Source organism: Notolepis coatsorum, assembly GCF_963971535.1.
Source record: "Notolepis coatsorum genome assembly, chromosome: 11".
Taxonomy (NCBI): Eukaryota; Metazoa; Chordata; class Actinopteri; order Aulopiformes; family Paralepididae; genus Notolepis; species Notolepis coatsorum.
In genome coordinates, this window is record NC_140175.1 from 62,468,561 (window position 1) to 62,489,141 (window position 20,581).

The 20,581-nt window shown below is 46.2% G+C and overlaps 1 protein-coding gene across 4 annotated transcripts in view; it reads left to right on the plus strand.

The window, feature by feature from the left end:
- LOC311236678 (ARF GTPase-activating protein GIT2-like) overlaps positions 1-20,581 on the plus strand; it is a 108,360-nt gene that overhangs the window by 46,728 nt on the left and 41,051 nt on the right. For 2 of the 4 annotated variants that reach the window (XM_084324394.1, XM_084324396.1), the window contains 3 exons: positions 14,117-14,320; positions 15,910-15,999; positions 17,798-17,880. In XM_084324394.1, coding sequence (XP_084180520.1) covers positions 14,117-14,320; positions 15,910-15,999; positions 17,798-17,880 — 377 coding nt within the window. The remainder of the gene's footprint in view (positions 1-14,116; positions 14,321-15,909; positions 16,000-17,797; positions 17,881-20,581) is intronic. The other 2 variants (XM_084324395.1, XM_084324397.1) reach the window with 2 other exon arrangements.

The following is a 20,581-nucleotide window of genomic DNA, read 5'->3' on the forward strand; positions in this document are numbered from 1 at the left end:
CACGCAAGTAGGCCACCGATCCATAGGCTACTTCGGAGGCGTCGCTGAAGACGTGTAGATCCATCTTGCATGTCTCTGGCCTCACTGTGGATGGGAAGTAGCTGCGGCGTATATTGACGCCTGGGAGTGAGCGGAGTTCCGTCTCCCACTCTCTCCATGTGGAGGCAAGGTGTGCGGGTATTGGGTCGTCCCAGCCCTGGTCCTTGTCCCATAGTGCTCGTACAATCATCTTTGCCCTGGTGGTGTAAGGTAGAATACATCCCAACGGGTCATATTGTCTGGCGAGTGTTCTGTACACACTCCGTCTGGTGGTCGGTGTCGCCGTCGACCTTCCCTGCTCTGGAGTCAGGGGTTTGTGTCTATAGTGGAGCGAGTCTGTTTTGAAGCGCCAGACTAGTCCTAGTGTCATTTCTTGGGCTTCTCCTGGGATGGTCGCCATCCAGGTCTCGCTGCTGGCAGCCTTGTCCGCGGGGGAGAGGCTGCGCAATACGTGCGGGTCACTGCTGGCCCACTGCCTGAGATCAAAGCCGCCTTTGATCAGGGAGGCGCGTAGCTTGATTAGGAGAGCCTCGGCTTCTTCTTGAGTCGAAACGCTTTGTAAACAGTTGTCCACGTAGAAACTGTTCTTCACACTGTGTCGGACCTCTTCATCTGCTGCTGGGTCCTCTGCGACCTCTGGGTTGAGGTTGCGCAATACTGGGGGGTCGCTGCTGGCCCGCTGCCGGAGATCAAAGCCGTCTTTGATCAGGGAGGCGCGGAGCAGCGCACGACGTCGCCAGTCAATTTTCTTCTCGACATGCTGCAGGAGTGTGGTGTCTCCTTCTGTCGTTCTGGAGTGGAGGCAGCTAGTGGCTGCTGTTCGGTTGAGAGATTTAGCGAGGGGGCCTTGTAGTGTCCACCCTAGGCGGGTCTCGACTGCTGCAGGACAGCCTCGGGGTCCTGTATGGACCCGGTCAATCGGGACTATAAGTTCTGCATGGTCGGAGCCTATCAGCAGGGTCGGGGTGGCGCCGTCTATGAGCGGGATAGGTAGTTGACGCAGGTGCACATATTTATCCATCAGCTTGGCGATGGGGTAGGTGTACTGCGATAGTCCTATTTCTTGGCTGGTGAAAGCATTTGTAATCTTATACCGTCGCTCTGGCTGCCCGCTTGCTGCGATAGTGAAGGAGACATTCTCGCCCTTTATCTTCTTTAAATCTCTTCTTATTGTCCGAATCGTCATTTGGTTCTCGCTCCCCCGCAGTCCCAGCTGGGCCGCAGCGGACGCGAGCAGAAGGGTCTTCTCTGACCCGTCATCAAGGACGGCGTAAGTGTCCATGACGTTATCTTGGTAGCTCAATGTCACACGGACTACCTTTAAGAGCACTTGGGCGCCGCTGCTGCTGGCGGGGTCAATGTACATGACACTTGCCTTGGTGCCGCTCGATGGTGCAGGTGAAGGCCGTCTTCTGTTACTGTCGTGTAGTATATCTAGATGGGCTCCGTCACACCGACTGCACCTTTTCTTTAGGCGGCATTCGGCTGCCATGTGACTGCGCGCACATCGGTAACAGCGCCTGTTGGACTTTATCCATTGACTCACTTCTTCTGCATTCATCTTTGTGAACAGGTCACATTGTGACAGCCAGTGTTCTTTCTCACAGTAGGGGCACACCATCTTCCACTTCTCTTTTCTCGAGGGGGTGCTGTGGCTCTTACTGCTCGGTACTGACTCTGATTGGTGCATGACAGTCACCGATCTTCTTCCATCATTTATTCTCCTGGGTCCCTCTCTGGAGCTTGGCGTGCTCCGCCCGAACGTATCCAGTCGTAAGCTGCTGACTTCTCTCGCCAGGAAGTCGGCTAGATCAAGGAGGGATGGTTCGGGGCCGTTAGGATCCCGGTAGTCTCTCTGCCGCCTAAAACGCTCTTGTCTTGCGGGTGGCAGCTTCTCCAAAATCCTCTCGACGTTAGAGTTGGCGTATAGCTCATGCATGCCCTTTTCCCGTTGCGCTCCCAGCATCCCTACCAGGGACTGCACTTTGATTGACAGGTCGTCTAATGAGCGATTGTCTGTTGCTGGGGGTAGGCGATCAATATGCCTTATCTCTTGGATTACGTAATCCCATATACGTCCATATCTCTGGTCCAGCGCTGCTAGGGCCGCGGTGTATGGGGTCGTAGAGGTGGCATAGGCTAGCGCTATATTGTGCGCTCGCGGTACTTTCAGGTGCTTCAGTAATATTGCATACTTGTGGCGTTCATCAGCGACATCCACCATCATTGTCTCTAAGCACATCCGGAGCTCCGTGTACTGTGCTCGATTCTCATAGGTGAAGTCTGGAAACGACGGCGTGGCAATGTATGACGCCGTGGATGGCTGATACATCGGCGAGCGTTGGGGGAGAGACCTCCTAGGCGAGTCTCCTCTTGCGCCTCTCTGTGGGCTGGTACCGACAGGGTACCATGGCCCGCTGGTCCAGGTGCTATTCCTCGGGGCTGGTCGTGCTCACCCGTGAATAGAGTCGGGGGTCTGTAGCGCAGCGCCGCGGGGGTATAGCCTGGGCTGTACTGGACCTCCTGGTCCGGTGGAGTACTGTGCTGTCGTCGGGCTTGGTTCTCCTCCTCTCCCTCTTCTTCTTCTATCAGGTCCTCTAGATCCTGTAATCGTTTATTTAGCTTCTCCGCAGTGTATGCCGCTCCTTCCTTGTAGCTGGGTCTCGCTTGGACGGGTCTGGGAAGGGGGTCTGCGGGGGGTATAGGCTTGGTCTGTTGGTCAAGTTCAGGGTCGCTTGCTCGGCTAGGAGACGCTGCCCTTGACTGTTGTCTCGACGAGTTCCTTGAACCCCTGGCGGAGGGAGAGGGTGTTGCCTTGAGGATCAGCTGCTCCATTAGCTGCGCTTGTAACTTGTCGCGCTCGACTTCGCGCTTGGTGAGATCCGCTTCTCTTTGGGCACCGGCAGCGGCGCGCTGGGCGTCGGCCCGGTCTCTTGCCATATTCTCTTCCGTCTGAAGGCGTCTCATCTCCAGGCGTATGCGCTCTTCTTCGCTCCGTTGCTGTGTCTGGAGTCGATCGCGTTCACCCTGAAGTCGATCGCGTTCACCCTGAAGTCGATCGCGTTCGGTAGAGGCTGTCAGGCTGACGAGGAACGCCTGTTGTAGCATCCTCTCCGCTTCGCTGGGGGAAGACGGTTGTGAAGGTGAGCCGCTCCTGGGTGAGCCGCTCCTGGGTGTACTCGTTGGGGAGTCCTGGAGCTCTATTTCCTCGGCGCTCTCCTCCTCTTCTTCCGTGCAGAGTCCTCTTCTTCCTCCTCTTCTTCCGTGCAGACTGGGCCTCTGTGGTCGGGGAAACCTGGTCGTTAAGGTCAGACATAATTTTACTTTCTACTTTTACCCCGTTTACCGTTTGTCGAAGGCTAGGTAGTTGACTGACAGCGTAATCCTCTAAGTACTGAGGTGGCTGTCGTCTGCGCTGCGGGCGTTCTACGTTAGGAGGACCGTTTCGTGGAGTGTTCATCATAGGCCATTTCAATATTAATAACACTATATTAATATTACACTAGTTACCCTCCGGCTCGAAGGACCAATTGTAACTGAGGGGTACAATTCCCTGACTGTATTGATAAGTATGGTATTATTAAACCACTACCGCTTGTACTTTAACCTCTGGCCATCCAGTACATGATATAGATATGATGAACACTTTCCCACCTGATGAAACGAAGTCCACACAAATGTATAAATCGAATATTTTATATAGCAAAGGGTATATACAACGTTCACTTAATGACATTTATGATTTGAAATGCACTTGTATGGCAAATGAGTATTCGTAGGTAAATCAACATTGAATGTCCAATCTCTGGTTACGCAGGGAGTAAGTATACAACCTGGTTCGTTAGGGAACTATAGCGATGGTACTTAAATGATTATAGCTGGATACACTAAGGGGGGGGGGGGTCCCGCTGGTTGTAAGACAGTAGGGGGGGGTTAGAAGAGCCGCTGGCGGTATCCCATCTGGCCGACGATTTCTTGGGAGAATTCAGAGTCCTGAACACGATGCCCACAGAACCTCGGTCCGCAGATGAATACAGCTGGACCCTCTGGTGGACGGTAGCTGCCGGTCCACAGATGAAGAGACGTGAGGCGACCTCACTCGGGGTAGAGCGCCGTCTCACCTGGACTCCTCTCCGGGGGGTAGTTCCAACACTCAGCAGTGTTGGCCGTTATCCATGGAATAATCAAAGCACCCAAAGCATGTAGATAATCCAAGCCGTGGAAGGCTCGCCGTCGTCCGGGTAAAGTAATCCAATGTACAGGTCCACTCGTCCTGGCCCGGAGCTCCTCGGATGCAAGCACCACACGTGGTCTGCCCAGCCTGGTTAAGACTCCAGATAACGTCAGGAACGATGGGGGTACTGCTCACTTTATAACTCTAACCGAACGATGCACCATACATAATAGACTATTATTAGCTTAATAGAAATACGTCCAACTCGACGGTATAGTGCCAAACTATGACAATTCAACTATTAATCCACACGATATCTCAATGCCTATTCTGAGGCCAAGTAGGCCTTACTGCACCACACGTGCGTCGTGGGTGAGGCTTCGCGTCTGTTACTTAGTTGGAGGGTAAAGAACTAATGGACTAAAAAGAAAGTTCTACTTAACTTGCGCCATATATATATGCGCTGTGAACAAATAGTACCATTCGTATTTCGCCAGACGTATTCCTACGCGGAACCGGGCTTGCCACGACATGTTGGGCGGCACGATTGAACTTGAACCAAGGGGCATGGCTGCTGGCGCCAGGTTCTCGTCCAATGGTAGAATGAAACTATTATGGGCTGTTAGTAGACTAAAGGGATATTCAGTGCATATTGTACAAGGAATATACAGGGGATATCAAACGATATACAAATACTATTAAATATATATCCATAAATAAATATATATATTCGGTTTAATCTGATCCTTCACAACACTATTATTGAATTTTGCCATTCACTTCTTCATTGAGCTGCCTGGTGAGATTACTTTGATTACCGCTCTCCCCAAAAGGTTTTGAAGTGTGTTCTTGATGAATGTGCAGGCATGACTAGACTACAGTGGAGGCTTTTTTCTAAATTCTATCATGTTGTGATGATTGATGTTTTTTATTTCTGTGTCTTACATACAGGTGTATGCCCAGCCCATATGGGCTTACAAGACACATAACAATACGTATATAATAATGTTGTAGTGCCCCCTAAACAATCTGAATCATTCCCTTTAAATCTAGTAGAACAGTTGGTAGGCCCATGTTGATCTTAAATGAATAGTTCCGTTAAACCCTAGCCCTATTTCTTACTTGCCAATGATGATGTAGATCGGTCCTTTCTCAGCACAATCTGTTCCTCATACTGGATAGTTAGCCACAAACCAAAACAAAGTCAATGGGGCCAAGCTCCTGTCTGTACAAGCTCACTGAAGCTCACTGAAATGTACTCCACACAGTCACACACAATGATAACATTAAAATTACATTTCATCCACATAACTATAACTTTGGGTTAATCATTAGTGGAATTAGTTGAAATTCCCATCTCTGCTGTAAACTGTTTCGGTTGATATTTCCATTAAGTGTCATCTACCACCAGTGTCACTTGACTTACTGTACTGACTGACTGACTGACTGACTGTATTGTACTGACTGACTGACTGTATTGTGCTGACTGACTGTATTGTACTGACTGACTGACTGTATTGTACTGACTGACTGACTGGTATTGTGCTGACTGACTGTATTGTACTGACTGACTGACTGTATTGTGCTGACTGACTGTATTGTACTGACTGACTGACTGTTGTGCTGACTGACTGTATCAAGTCAACAGTTTTATTTGTCACGGCATACAAGCATACAGTGAAATGCGGGGGGTCATGCCCGCAGCGATGTGCAACACAAGTAATAGACAGGAATAAGACATTTGTGCAATAATACGATGTGCAATAATACAATGCAATAATACAAGTAATAATAATAATAATAATAACAATAACAACAGGTATATGTACATAAAGTTTACAAGAGCATGGTAAGACATGCTAAGGTCCTGTGATAGTGCATACACAGTTAGCTACGGATGAGGCACTGGGTCTTATGTACACTACTATACATGCTATACTATACAATCTACAGTTATACTACTGTATGTGTCCTTATGCTAGCTTGCTATATCCTTCTGTTTACTATACAAGAACCTCTCCCGTTCTTATTTTTTAAAGTGAATATTGTACTGTACTGACTGACTGACTGACTGACTGTATTATTATTATTATTATTATTATTATTATTATTATTATTATTATTATTATTATTATTATTATTATTATTATTATTATTATTATGCTGGCTGGCTGTATTGTGCTGACTGGCTGTATTGTGCTGACTGACTGTATTGTGCTGACTGGCTGTATTGTGCTGACTGACTGTATTGTGCTGACTGACTGTATTGTGTTGACTGACTGTATTGTGCTGACTGACTGTATTGTGCTGGCTGGCTGTATTGTGTTGGCTGACTGTATTGTGTTGACTGACTGTATTGTGCTGGCTGGCTGTATTGTGCTGACTGGCTGTATTGTGTTGGCTGACTGTATTGTGTTGACTGACTGTATTGTGCTGGCTGACTGTATTGTGTTGACTGACTGTATTGTGTTGGCTGACTGTATTGTGTTGGCTGACTGTATTGTGTTGACTGGCTGTATTGTGCTGACTGGCTGTATTGTGCTGGCTGGCTGTATTGTGCTGACTGACTGTATTGTGTTTGGCTGACTGTATTGTGTTGGCTGACTGTATTGTGTTGGCTGACTGTATTGTGTTGACTGACTGTATTGTGTTGGCTGACTGTATTGTGTTGGCTGACTGTATTGTGTTGGCTGACTGTATTGTGTTGACTGTTGACTGGCTGTATTGTGCTGACTGGCTGTATTGTGCTGACTGACTGTATTGTGTTGACTGGCTGTATTGTGCTGACTGACTGTATTGTGCTGGCTGACTGTATTGTGTTGGCTGACTGTATTGTGTTGACTGCCTGTATTGTGTTGACTGACTGTATTGTGTTGACTGACTGTATTGTGTTGACTGACTGTATTGTGTTGGCTGACTGTATTGTGCTGACTGACTGTATTGTGCTGACTGACTGTATTGTGCTGACTGACTGTATTGTGCTGACTGACTGTATTGTGCTGACTGACTGTATTGTGCTGGCTGGCTGTATTGTGCTGGCTGACTGTATTGTGCTGACTGACTGTATTGTGCTGGCTGACTGTATTGTGTTGACTGACTGTATTGTGTTGGCTGACTGTATTGTGCTGACTGACTGTATTGTGTTGGCTGACTGTATTGTGCTGGCTGACTGTATTGTGTTGGCTGACTGTATTGTGTTGGCTGACTGTATTGTGTTGGCTGACTGTATTGTGCTGACTGACTGTATTGTGCTGACTGACTGTATTGTGTTGGCTGACTGTATTGTGTTGACTGACTGTATTGTGTTGACTGACTGTATTGTGCTGACTGACTGTAGTGTATTGTGCTGGCTGACTGTATTGTGTTGACTGACTGTATTGTGTTGACTGACTGTATTGTGTTGACTGGCTGTATTGTGTTGGCTGACTGTATTGTGTTGACTGACTGTATTGTGCTGGCTGACTGTATTGTGTTGACTGTATTGTGTTGGCTGACTGTATTGTGTTGACTGGCTGTATTGTGTTGACTGGCTGTATTGTGTTGGCTGGCTGTATTGTGTTGACTGGCTGTATTGTGTTGACTGTATTGTGTTGACTGGCTGTATTGTGTTGGCTGACTCTATTGTGTTGACTGGCTGTATTGTGTTGACTGACTGTATTGTGTTGACTGGCTGACTGTATTGTGTTGGCTGGCTGTATTGTGTTGACTGGCTGTATTGTGTTGACTGTATTGTGTTGACTGGCTGTATTGTGTTGGCTGACTCTATTGTGTTGACTGGCTGTATTGTGTTGGCTGGCTGTATTGTGTTGACTGGCTGTATTGTGTTGACTGTATTGTGTTGACTGGCTGTATTGTGTTGGCTGACTCTATTGTGTTGGCTGACTCTATTGTGTTGACTGGCTGTATTGTGTTGACTGGCTGTATTGTGTTGACTGGCTGTATTGTGTTGGCTGGCTGTATTGTGTTGACTGGCTGTATTGTGTTGACTGTATTGTGTTGACTGGCTGTATTGTGTTGGCTGACTATTGTGTTGACTGGCTGTATTGTGTTGACTGGCTGTATTGTGTTGACTGACTGTATTGTGTTGACTGACTGTATTGTGTTGGCTAACTGTATTGTGTTGACTGGCTGTATTGTGTTGACTGGCTGTATTGTGTTGGCTGACTGTATTGTGTTGACTGTATTGTGTTGGCTGGCTGTATTGTGTTGGCTGACTGTATTGTGTTGACTGGCTGTATTGTGTTGGCTGACTCTATTGTGTTGACTGGCTGTATTGTGTTGACTGGCTGTATTGTGTTGACTGGCTGTATTGTGCTGGCTGGCTGTATTGTGTTGACTGTATTGTGTTGGCTGGCTGTATTGTGTTGGCTGGCTGTATTGTGTTGACTGACTGTATTGTGTTGACTGGCTGTATTGTGTTGACTGGCTGTATTGTGTTGACTGGCTGTATTGTGTTGACTGGCTGTATTGTGTTGACTGACTGTATTGTGTTGACTGGCTGTATTGTGTTGGCTGACTCTATTGTGTTGACTGGCTGTACTGTGTTGACTGGCTGTATTGTGTTGACTGGCTGTATTGTGTTGACTGGCTGTATTGTGTTGACTGACTCTATTGTGTTGACTGGCTGTACTGTGTTGACTGGCTGTATTGTGTTGGCTGACTCTATTGTGTTGACTGGCTGTATTGTGTTGACTGGCTGTACTGTGTTGACTGGCTGTATTGTGTTGACTGACTGTACTGTGTTGACTGGCTGTATTGTGTTGACTGGCTGTATTGTGTTGACTGGCTGTACTGTGTTGACTGGCTGTACTGTGTTGACTGGCTGTATTGTGTTGACTGGCTGTACTGTGTTGACTGGCTGTATTGTGTTGACTGGCTGTATTGTGTTGGCTGACTCTATTGTGTTGACTGGCTGTATTGTGTTGACTGACTGTACTGTGTTGACTGGCTGTATTGTGTAAAGTGGAACATGAGAGGAGGAGGGGGGGTTCCAGGAGAATAATGTTGTGTTGCCATTAGGGGTGTAACGGATACCGAACCGTTTCAGTACGGGACCTTCAGTTCAGTACGCGCTGTGTACCAGAACGAATACAACGAATACATTACGTAAATTTTTTACTTAAAATCCCCCCCCCCCCCCCCCCCCCCTCCCAAAATATAACTTGCGCAAAGGGCCGGATGTTGTTCGTGCAGCCCACGCACACCACTGAGAGATTACCTGTAATTTAGCATAGCCTCATAGTATGGCGGACGCAAACGACCTACCTACCTAGAAGACCTGTTTTTTTTCACAATCTAATAATCATTTTACAATCTAATATATTTATTTTTTTACAAGTCGATTATTAATTAGAATATAGAATATTCGTTGACAGCCCTACTTAACAGTAACTGCACACTACGTCACCCCGTGTGGAACACTTTCTGCAAACGTACCCCCACTGTGCCGAAGTGAACCGTGACTTCAAAACCGAGGTACGTACCGAACCCTGGTTTTTATGTACCGTTACACCCCTAGTTTCCATACTACATTATGATCTGATTTTGAATACCACTTGAGAAGTTATGTGATATCATGCACATGACATTTTAGTCATCTGTCTGACTGATCCTTTTAACCCACTGGCTATGGTAGTCTGCTAGTCAGCGTTCCTATGGTTTTTTCCCATGCCGTTGGTAAATATGAGAAACCTGTTGTGTGACATTTTCCCAAGAGACTGACTATATTATGCTGATTGACTGACTATATTATGCTGATTGACTGACTGTATTGTGCTGACTGACTGAATTGTGCTGACTGACTGTATTGTGCTGACTGACTGTATTGTGCTGACTGACTGTATTGTGCTGACTGACTGTATTGTGCTGACTGACTGTATTGTGCTGACTGACTGAATTGTGCTGACTGACTGTATTGTGCTGACTGACTGTATTGTGCTGACTAACTGTATTGTGCTGACTCAGGAGGCTAGAGGACCAGAAAGAGGACCATGGGAGGAGGTGGAGGGGGGGGGGGTCCAGGATACTCAGGACTCTCTCTGAGATATAATTTTAGAACAATGTTTTGTTGCCATACTACATTATGAATAGTATACCACTTGAGAAGTTATATGATATTGATGGTATTTTAGTAATCTGTTATAGTCTAGATATTTAGTATAGATAATTTAGTCATGACTGATCCTGTTAACCCACTGGTTATGGTAGTCTGCTAGTCAGCGTTCCTGTCTTTTCCCATGCTGTAAATATGGGAAACCTGTTGTGTAACACTTTCCGAACAGATCATCCTCCAGAGATTGCAGACATGAGAACCTGCTGTGAGTGTATTGTTTACCAGTGTAGGGTTAGTTTAGCTGCTCTCAGTGTATTATTTACCAGTGTAGGGTTAGTTTAGCTGCTCTCAGTGTATTATTTACCAGTGTAGGGTTAGTTTAGCTGCTCTCGGTGTATTATTTACCAGTGTAGGGTTAGTTTAGCTGCTGTGAGTGTATTTTTTTTTTTTTTTTTTTTTACTTTATTTTTTAGCGTTTATCGCTTTTCTGGTCAAGCATGACCGACAGAAACAGGTTGAAAATGGGATGTAGAGCAGGGGAAGACATTCTGAGAAATGACGGCGGGTCCGGGAATCGAACTTGTGTCCCCCAGATCCGTGACGAGCACGGTTTTCCCCGACGCAGAAATAGCGCCGAGATATGCGGTGAGCTACGGGAGCTCCCCTGTGAGTGTATTGTTTACCAGTGTAGGGTTAGTGCAGCTGCTGTGAGTGTAATGTTTACCAGTGTAGGGTTAGTTCAGCTGCTGTGAGTGTAATGTTTACCAGTGTAGGGTTAGTTCAGCTGCTGTGAGTGTATTATTTACCAGTGCATGGTTAGTTTAGCTGCTGTGAGTGTATTATTTACCAGTGCATGGTTAGTTTAGCTGCTGTGAGTGTATTATTTACCAGTGTAGGGTTAGTCACAGTGCAGCTGCTGTGAGTGTATTGTTTACCAGTGTAGGGTTAGTTCAGCTGCTGTGAGTGTATTGTTTACCAGTGTAGGGTTAGTTCAGCTGCTGTGAGTGTATTGTTTACCAGTGTAGGGTTAGTTTAGCTGCTGTGAGTGTATTGTTTACCAGTGTAGGGTTAGTTCAGCTGCTGTGAGTGTATTGTTTACCAGTGTAGGGTTAGTTCAGCTGCTGTGAGTGTATTGTTTACCAGTGTAGGGTTAGTTTAGCTGCTGTGAGTGTATTGTTTACCAGTGTAGGGTTAGTTTAGCTGCTGTGAGTGTATTGTTTGTCAGCACTCAGGCTCAGCACAGGGTTCGTTTAGCTGCTGTGACTGACTGACTGACTGTATTGTGCTGACTGACTGTATTGTATTGTACAGTCAGTCAAAATAGCTTTTGTTTTTACATTTGTATCTTATGTAAACAGGACAGTTTACAACAATACAAGAGTGATTTTATGCTGCCTCTTTGTTTTTAAGTCTATTTTTCCTGCATACTGTGCATCAGTGAAGCGTGGAAATCCACTGCTATGTAAATACACGTTCACAACAAAGAAACCCACACATAATCATGTTAAACTATGTGATATTTTAATTTTCGCCAACTGCAGCAATAATTCACTTTCCTGACTGACTGTATTGATAGGCTAGATGAGTAGGAATAAGATAACTAGATAAGAGGAATTTGAACAGGCAACAAATATGTATGTTGCCTCATAGGCAGTTATGTATTTAATGATGATGTAGACATTTCCACAGCACTTTGAGGCATGACCAGAGAAGACTAGAAAACCCTAAATAGAAAGCAACTGTGGCGAGAGTGGGCGGGGCAATAAGGAGACTAAAAGCAGTGATATCATCGACAGTAACCACATTGTCACATAATGCTGGGGAGAGTGAGTCCTGTCGAGGATGCAGCTGTTGTTTTCTCATTGGAACAATAGTGTATGCAGCATGTCCTGCAAGACCAGAGCAGATTTATTATTAGTACAGGAAGCGAAGGGGCGTTCTGGTGGCTCACCACGCTAGGACGCATGTAATTGCAACATCCTAGGTTCGAATCCGGCCTAAGACCTTGGTTGCATGTCACCCCCTTCTCAAGTCGCTCCCCCTGATTTCCTCGAATAATCCTATCGAATAAAGCAACAACAAAGAGACCCAGAACAGGAAGTGAAGTTACAGTGGACGTGCAATTGGCGGGATGGTTCACTGCAAGAAACACAGATTTAAAAGGGGAACAACACCCAGATGAACAATTCTACTATGGGTGCCAGGGTGGCGCACCACGTAACGCACTGCAGTGCAACGCAGCGTTCCCGGGTTCGACTCCCGGACCCGGCGACCTTTGCCGCATGTCCTCTCCCCATATCTTCTCCCATCCTTCCTCTCGGCCGGGCTTGTCCAATAAACAAATACAAATCTACCAAAAATAAATAAATAACAATTCTACTATGTTATTTCCATGGTCTGGGAAAGTCGTCTAACAAGTTGAATTCTTAAAACCTGTCATCACGAAACAAATACAATTCTTGAAACCAATCATCACAAAACAAGTTCAACTCTTGAAACCGGTCATCATGAAAAAGTTAATTCTTGAAACCAGGTGCGGCTGGGTAGCGCACTGGACTAAGCACTCGCCTACCACCGCAGAGACTCTGTGATCGAATTCTGCTATCAGCGACTCAGCGGTACCTCCGGTCAGTCGTCCCTACTAACACAATTGGCAGTGTTAGTGGGTGGGAAGCCGGTGGGGTGTGTCCTGGTCGTTGTAAACTGCGACTCCTACTGGTCGGTCGGGCGCCTGTTCAGCAGGGAGGGGATCTGGGGGAAATAGCGTGAACCTCTGCACGCGTTACGTTCCACCAGTGAAACTCCTCGCTGTCAGGTCCACATGTATCGGAGGTGGTAGTTCTACACCCTTCCCAGGCCGACACTGGGGCAATGCGCGCAACCCAACGACCAGGAAGTGAATAGGCATAATGACAAAAAATTGGGATGGATGGAAAAATACAGAAAGCCCAAAAATAAATTGAATAAAAATACTTTTTATTTTTTTTATCACACTGGTTGTAACGAAACAAGTTCAAATCTTGAAACCAGTCATCACGGAAATATAAAAATGCTTGAAACCAGTCATCAGGAAACAAGTGAAACGTGTTGAAGCCAATAGAATTGTCAGCCAGTGCATGAAGCTTATTTTACTTTAGATATCTTGAAATTACTTTGGTAAGTCTGAATGCAAGATAACAATTCTTACTGACCTAGTAATTAAAGGATTAGTAGTTTGCTGGAGAGTCTGCTGTCCTCTGCTCCATCATTCATAAGCAGCATGTCTGTCTGTCAGGCCAGGGCCTCAGTGACCGTGTGCTCTAGACTCAACCATGTAGTCTATACAGAGCTTTGTTTCAAATGCTCAAAAATCTTAGTAGATCTTTAGCTTTGATTATCAACCAATCCAGAATACCAGTCTAATCCTTTACTTTTACTAAATGGTATATAATATAAATTGAGTATAGTCCAATGTAGACCTATTCTGGCATCACCAAAATCAGATAATCATTTTCTAATATCCCTATATATAAAAAAGGTAAACGGTTTGCTTTGCTCTGACACATTCCAGTACACCGTGTAGCTACATATACCAGGATTTAATATTAAGAATCTCTATTTTAGCCTGGTATTGAGCCCATATCTCATATGGGTGTCCGTATCGGTGCATCCTTTGTGTACCATAGATAATTTACAATTATAACCAGTAAAAACTCATTAATTATGACACTCAGAAAACAACAGAAAAACCAGCTCCGCCTTTGCGCTCTTGATATCCGGTAGCTGCGTAGATCCACGCTTAGCGGGGGGGGGTATGTAAGGCGATCATCCCCTGGGGAGAGTTGATATGAGCGATCGTGTTCCCTCTCCAGCTGAGCTGCCTGCAGACTGAAAACACCTCACTGCGATGGCAGACCCCCGGCGGGCCCCCGCATCCCCACAATCCCACCGGCCGCCCCCCCGCCCGCGGAGGCCGGCCCATGTCCATGTACGAGACGGGGACGAGGCAGTACCCCCACAGGGGCGAGACGCCACGCCGCGAGGACAGGCTCACTCTGCAGCCCCTCCCGACCAACGTGAGTACGGAGCGCTGCCTCAACTCCCTGCTGGACCGGCCTCACAGTGAGGAGAGTTTACATGTAGTATTCCACATACTAGCCTACGTCCACCATCAAGCCACAGTTAAAGGTGCTATAGATAACAGTTTATGTAGACTAGCCATTTAAAAGAAAAAGAAGAATACATCCACAGAGCTTTTAGAAAGGTGCAGAATTTAATTATTGCTTTTCCCCCAAAGAAATTATTGATTTATTAAATAATTTGTATAAAAATGTTAAAATGTCGGCGGGTCCAAAATTAATGTTGTTGTTTACATGTTGCGTGCATGTATCCCCTCCCTACTTCCTTATTCCCCTCATGGAAGGCACCTGATTGGATAAATGACATGCTGGTGCTCTAGTGGAACATCTAGTGGCTCAATGTTATCTACAGCGCCTTTAACGTGTTTACTGTATATACAGTTTCATATCCTCGCTACTAAACAGATTATTGCAGAACATGATCATGGAAATGGAACTCACACAGACATTCAAACCCATGTCTCAGTATCCAGGGCCAGATCATATCCCAGAGGTCAAATTCAGGTTTCTCATAGTAGGGATATGAGCTCATTCTGTCTATTGTAAACAGGACATGGTGCTTACATGCGCCAACTCGCAGATGGGAAAAGTAGGAATCCTGAATACAATCTACATTGTGCATGTAAAACACACCCACGTTACAGACGGGGGTTGAGGTCAAATCACTTTCACCTCAGTCAATTCCGGAGGTGGATTTTTTTCATATACTTTAAATACAAAATAATTTTAGCATGAGAAAGTTTCAACCCAGTCCTATTCAACCTGTTAATCAAACCTTGCCAGTGAATGCTCTATCTAGGGCTGACTTGAATGCTTAGTTCCAAACCTCAATCACTGCCATTGAGGTGGGGTTACCCCTCCAAGAATGTGCCTACATTCGCATAAGAATGATCTGCTAGTAATAATCTGCATAATAATCCAACATTTAATTTTGAGAATCGGTTCTTCTCAGACAGCAACAGAAAACCTGTCTACCCCACAGCTCTCATCTACACACCACACTGAAACTCAAGCTCAGCAGATGGTACCCGGCACACTGGGACGGCCCTAGCTCTGCCGTATGAACCGCACTCTGTGTCCAGCCTACTGTACATTTGTGAATTGATTTGAGAGATTGAGTTTACCTCAGCCCTAGGAACTACCCACAATGTCTCCATATCACTGCTGCTGGATGAAATCCTTGTATCTCCAAAGACCCTTTAATCATTCTTATTTATCAGAGTGGTGCCCATATTATTATTATTATTATTATTATTATTATTATTATTATTATTATTATTATTATTATTATTACTACTTTTAGTAGCAGTAGTAATGGTATTTAAGTAGTATCTTATGGATAGGCTTATGATTGTTACTCAGCATGTAGAGATACATGTGGACATTTAATTACATAAAGACAAGAGGAGTTACAATGTTGGCACACAACAGCAGAGGTATAAGGCCTGGTCTGTGTTGATTCATTTAATTTATTCATTCATTCATCAGTAGAGTATGTTCATCCTGGTCTGACCCGGTCTTTCTAGATCGGGAGGGGTCCTCTGGGGAAGGCCTCCTCCTCCCTCCCTACCTTCCCCTCCTCCCTGTCCTGGTCCTTGGATGACAGAGCTCGAAGGGTTAAGTACTGAAGCTCCTCCCCTCTCTGTCCAGAGGCAGACCTCGGGGAGGGGCGGGGCTCTCACCGTCCTTCCCTCTTGTCTTTAAGCTGCTGTCTGCTGCCTCTCAGCCTGCCTGCCTGCCTGCCTGCAACACTGCCTCTGCTGCAGCTCAGACCACCTCCACAACCCTTCTTAGTTTGACCACAGACCTTTGAACGGGAGACTAACCAAGTCCTTTTCACCTCCTATAATATGTCACGTGAGCTGCACAGGCCTACTGCCCTCTGCCCTGAGGAGACTAGAGCACAGGCCTACTGCCCTCTGACCTGAGGAGACTAGAACACAGGCCTACTGCCCTCTGCCCTGAGGAGACTAGAGCACAGGCCTACTGCCCTCTGACCTGAGGAGACTAGAACACAGGCCTACTGCCCTCTGACCTGAGGAGACTAGAACACAGGCCTACTGCCCTCTGACCTGAGGAGACTAGAGCACAGGCCTACTGCCCTCTGACCTGAGGAGACTAGAACACAGGCCTACTGCCCTCTGACCTCTGACCTGAGGAGACTAGAGCACAGGCCTACTGCCCTCTGCCCTGAGGAGACTAGAGCACAGGCTCCATTCACCCCAGTGAGAGATGTAGAGGTTTTGGCTGAATGGCTATAATTTTATTTACCATGGAAATGGAGGTAAATATTGGACTGTATCTTAGAAATAGAAGGATTGTAAGAACATTATGACACTAAATGTATATTTTTCGGACCTGTAGATCTAGCGTTTGTTTTGAGACTTGTCCAGTGATCTCACTGTGTTAACAATAGTTCCTGTATTAAAGTCCCACCCACTTCGTAGGCGGGAACTGTTCCATTTGAACCCTTTGGTGCAGCTTTTAATGCATCATTGTGCTTTATTACAGAATCCTTGGTATTACTGCCCCCACCTAGCCACCGGCGACCCCAACACCTCACCCTTGTATTGCTGTTAATCAAAAATAATTCTAAATTGCAATATGGAGTATTGCAGTTTCCAAATAGAAAGAAGCTGTATTTATTTATTGATTTACATTGTATGTATTTATCCCAGGGGGATGCTTTCTGAGTGTTGGTGTGGTGCAGGGGCCCTGACCTCAAAGTCAAGTGTACGTTTGGAGGAAATTGTGTATAATATAATATTGTGTATTGCAGTATAATATTCAGCCGTTTACTTGACAAATCAATAATGAAGAATCAAGTATTCCTTTATTACCGGTACTCTCATTGGGGAGGTTCGGGTGTAATAGCAGCATGGGGAGGGGAGGTACAGGCAGGAAAAAAGATAATAATGGAAATTGTAATAATAATAGAGTAGAACATAATAATAGTAGAATGGTAGTATATTCTGCTGCCCAGTTCCCAAAGTTCCCAAACCAAGTCTGAAAGAACAAATGAGGAGACAGAATATCTTCTGAAGACAGATTACGGTCAAACTCTCTGTTCTAGTCATGGGGTAGAGTCCCTTTATTTAACCACAGGACTCCTTCAGACGAACTAACAGCATTCACACCTGAACTCACCGCATCACCTACTGCCAACAAGGATCCATGCTGTGGTTTCAGATGATCTTCCTCTATCTCTCTCTCTCTTTGTTCTCCTGCTTTGAAACCAAATGAGGTGTGTGATGACAGGAACATGGCTGTTTCATTCAGAAATGCATGATTCTGATTCAATTTGCTTCATCAAGAAACCTGGTTAATAAGTATTCTATGTGCTCTTCACGTTGTGGATAATGGAAGATGAGCCTGTGTTCTCACTGTGACTTGTGTTTTTCCTCCTTACTGCAGGGCTGTAGTCTGGAGGGCCAGAGCAGCATGCTGGGTAGTGACTATGACAACACACCCAACCACTCGGAACTGAAGGATGCTGGGTAAGGACCCCTCACATGTTATCAATTGTGTACCAAGAGTCTTTAGATCCAGTATCACGACTCAGGAGTGATTCACTGTGACCGAGTACTGTATTTCTGTGTATCGCTTAGCACGGTGGTGCAGTGGTTAGTGCTATTGCCTCACAGCAAGAAGGTCCTGGGTTCAAACCCTGTTGGGAGGCCTTTCTGCATAGAGTTAGTATGTTCTCCCTGTGTTTCCTCCGGGTACTCTTGTTTCCTCCAACAGCATAAAAAACATGCATGCTAGGTACATCCAGAGGTTCCCAGTTCGATTCCCGCTCCTCCCAGGCAGCGCGTTGAAGTGTCCCTGAGCAAGACACTTAACCCCTAACTGCTCCCGATGAGCAGGTTGGCACCTTGCATGGTTGCCTCCGCTATCGGTGTGTGAATGTGTGAGTGAATGGGTAAATTGTGAGGAACAAATTGTAAAGCACTTTGGACCATTTACCATTTTACTTACCATTCTCTGAACTTCTCGTGGGCTCCCTACCGGGGCAGATGATATGACTCTCAACGTCTTGTGGGCTCCCTACTGAGGCAGATGATATGACTCTCTGAACGTCTTGTAGGCTCCCTACTGAGGCAGATGATATGACTCTCTGAACTTCTTGTATGCTCCCTACTGAGGCAGATGATATGACTCTCTGAACTTCTCGTAGGCTCCCTGCCGGGGCAGCAGCTGTTGATGCAGTTACAGCCTGGGGGCAAACATTTAGCCTTGCAGTAGGGCTGGGCGATTCTTGCTAAAATGTGAATCACGATTTTTCTCTCTAAGAATTGAGATCACGATTCTCTCACGATTCTTATTTTTTTCAATAAAATAATTTAAAAAGTTAAGTAAAAAGTTAAAAAAAATTAAAAAAATTAATAACTTTTCTTTTCTTTTATAAAAAAGAATTCGTCATAACTTAGAAATGAGATTGCATAGGTCTATGAATCGAGATTGCAATTTTTTTTTCCGATTGCAACAGAGTCACACCGGATGCCGAAGCACCGGGAAGAGCAGCCAGTTTCCTTTCGGTGCTCATGTTAATCGACTGGACCGTTCATACACAATCTTCAGAGATAGTTTCGGCATCTATTTTCTCTGCTAGCCATGAGTGCCTGTACATGTGACTGGAGCAGAATCTCTTGTTGACCAGCGTGGAGAAATGGCTTCTGGTGTGAACAGCCGGTCTCCTGCTATTCTGGTGTGAACAGCCGGTCTCCTTCTCTTCTGGTGTTAACAACCAGGCTCCTGCTCTTCTGGTGTGAACAGCCACGCTCCTGCTCTTCTGGTGTGAACAGCCAGGCTCCTGCTCTTCTGGTGTGAACAGCCAGGCTCCTTCTCTTCTGGTGTGAACAGCCAGGCTCATGCGCTTCTGGTGTGAACATCCATGCTCCTGCTCTTCTGGTGTTAACAGCCACGCTCCTGCTCTTCTGGTGTGAACAGCCAGGCTCCTTCTCTTCTGGTGTGAACAGCCAGGCTCCTTCTCTTCTGGTGTGAACAGCCAGGCTCCTGCTCTTCTGGTGTGAACAGCCAGGCTCCTTCTCTTCTGGTGTGAACAGCCAGGCTCCTTCTCTTCTGGTGTGAACAGCCAGGCTCCTTCTCTTCTGGTGTGAACAGCCACGCTCCTGCCCTTCTGGTGTGAACAGCCGGTCTCCTTCTCTTCTGGTGTGAACAGCCAGGCTCCTGCTCTTCTGGTGTGAACACAGCCACACTTCTGCTCTTCTGGTGTGAACAGCCAGGCTCCTTCTCTTCTGGTGTGAACAGCCAGGCTCCTTCTCTTCTGGTGTTAACAGCCATGCTCCTGCACTTCTGGTGTGAACAGCCACGCTCCTGCTCTTCTGGTGTAAACAGTCAGGCTCTTTCTCTTCTGGTGTGAACAGCCAGGCTCCTGCTCTTCTGGTGTGAACAGCCATGCTCCTGCTCTTCTGGTGTGAACAGCCAGGCTCCTTCTCTTCTGGTGTGAACAGCCACGCTCCTGCTCTTCTGGTGTGAACAGTCAGGCTCTTTCTCTTCTGGTGTGAACAGCCAGGCTCCTGCTCTTCTGGTGTGAACAGCCATGCTCCTGCTCTTCTGGTGTGAACAGCCAGGCTCCTTCTCTTCTGGTGTGAACAGACCAGGCTCCTTCTCTTCTGGTGTTCAGTACTCTGACGTTTGTCACAGGATGTAAAGCTCTCACTCACCATTGCACCCCATACATCAGGGTTCAGTGGCCTTCACTGGCCTCATGCAGACTAACTCATTGACACATATCTATTTACAAGTCCATCCACGGCCTGCTTCCCTCTTACCTTTGTGGGTATACAGTATCTCACACAAAACTAGTAAGTATGGTTTGTGGGTGGTATATCTCACTCAAAACTAGTAAGTCTGGTTTGTGGGTATATCTCACTCAAAACTAGTACATATGGTTTGTGGGTATATCTCACTCAAAACTAGTAAGTATGGTTTGTGTGTATATCTCACGCAAAACGAGTAAGTCTGGTTTGTGCTCAAATGACACCCTCTTACTGTCCCTCCCTGAGGTTCACACTGAAGTTGGCAAACAGGCCTTTATGTTCGCTGCCTCTGCAGCCTGGAACCACTTGCAGACAGATTTACAGCTAGATGAGCTGATCCCGATTAGGACATTAATAAGCTGTAGGGTCCCCCAATTGGTGTTTTTATCATAAATCGATCAATACAGACCGTATT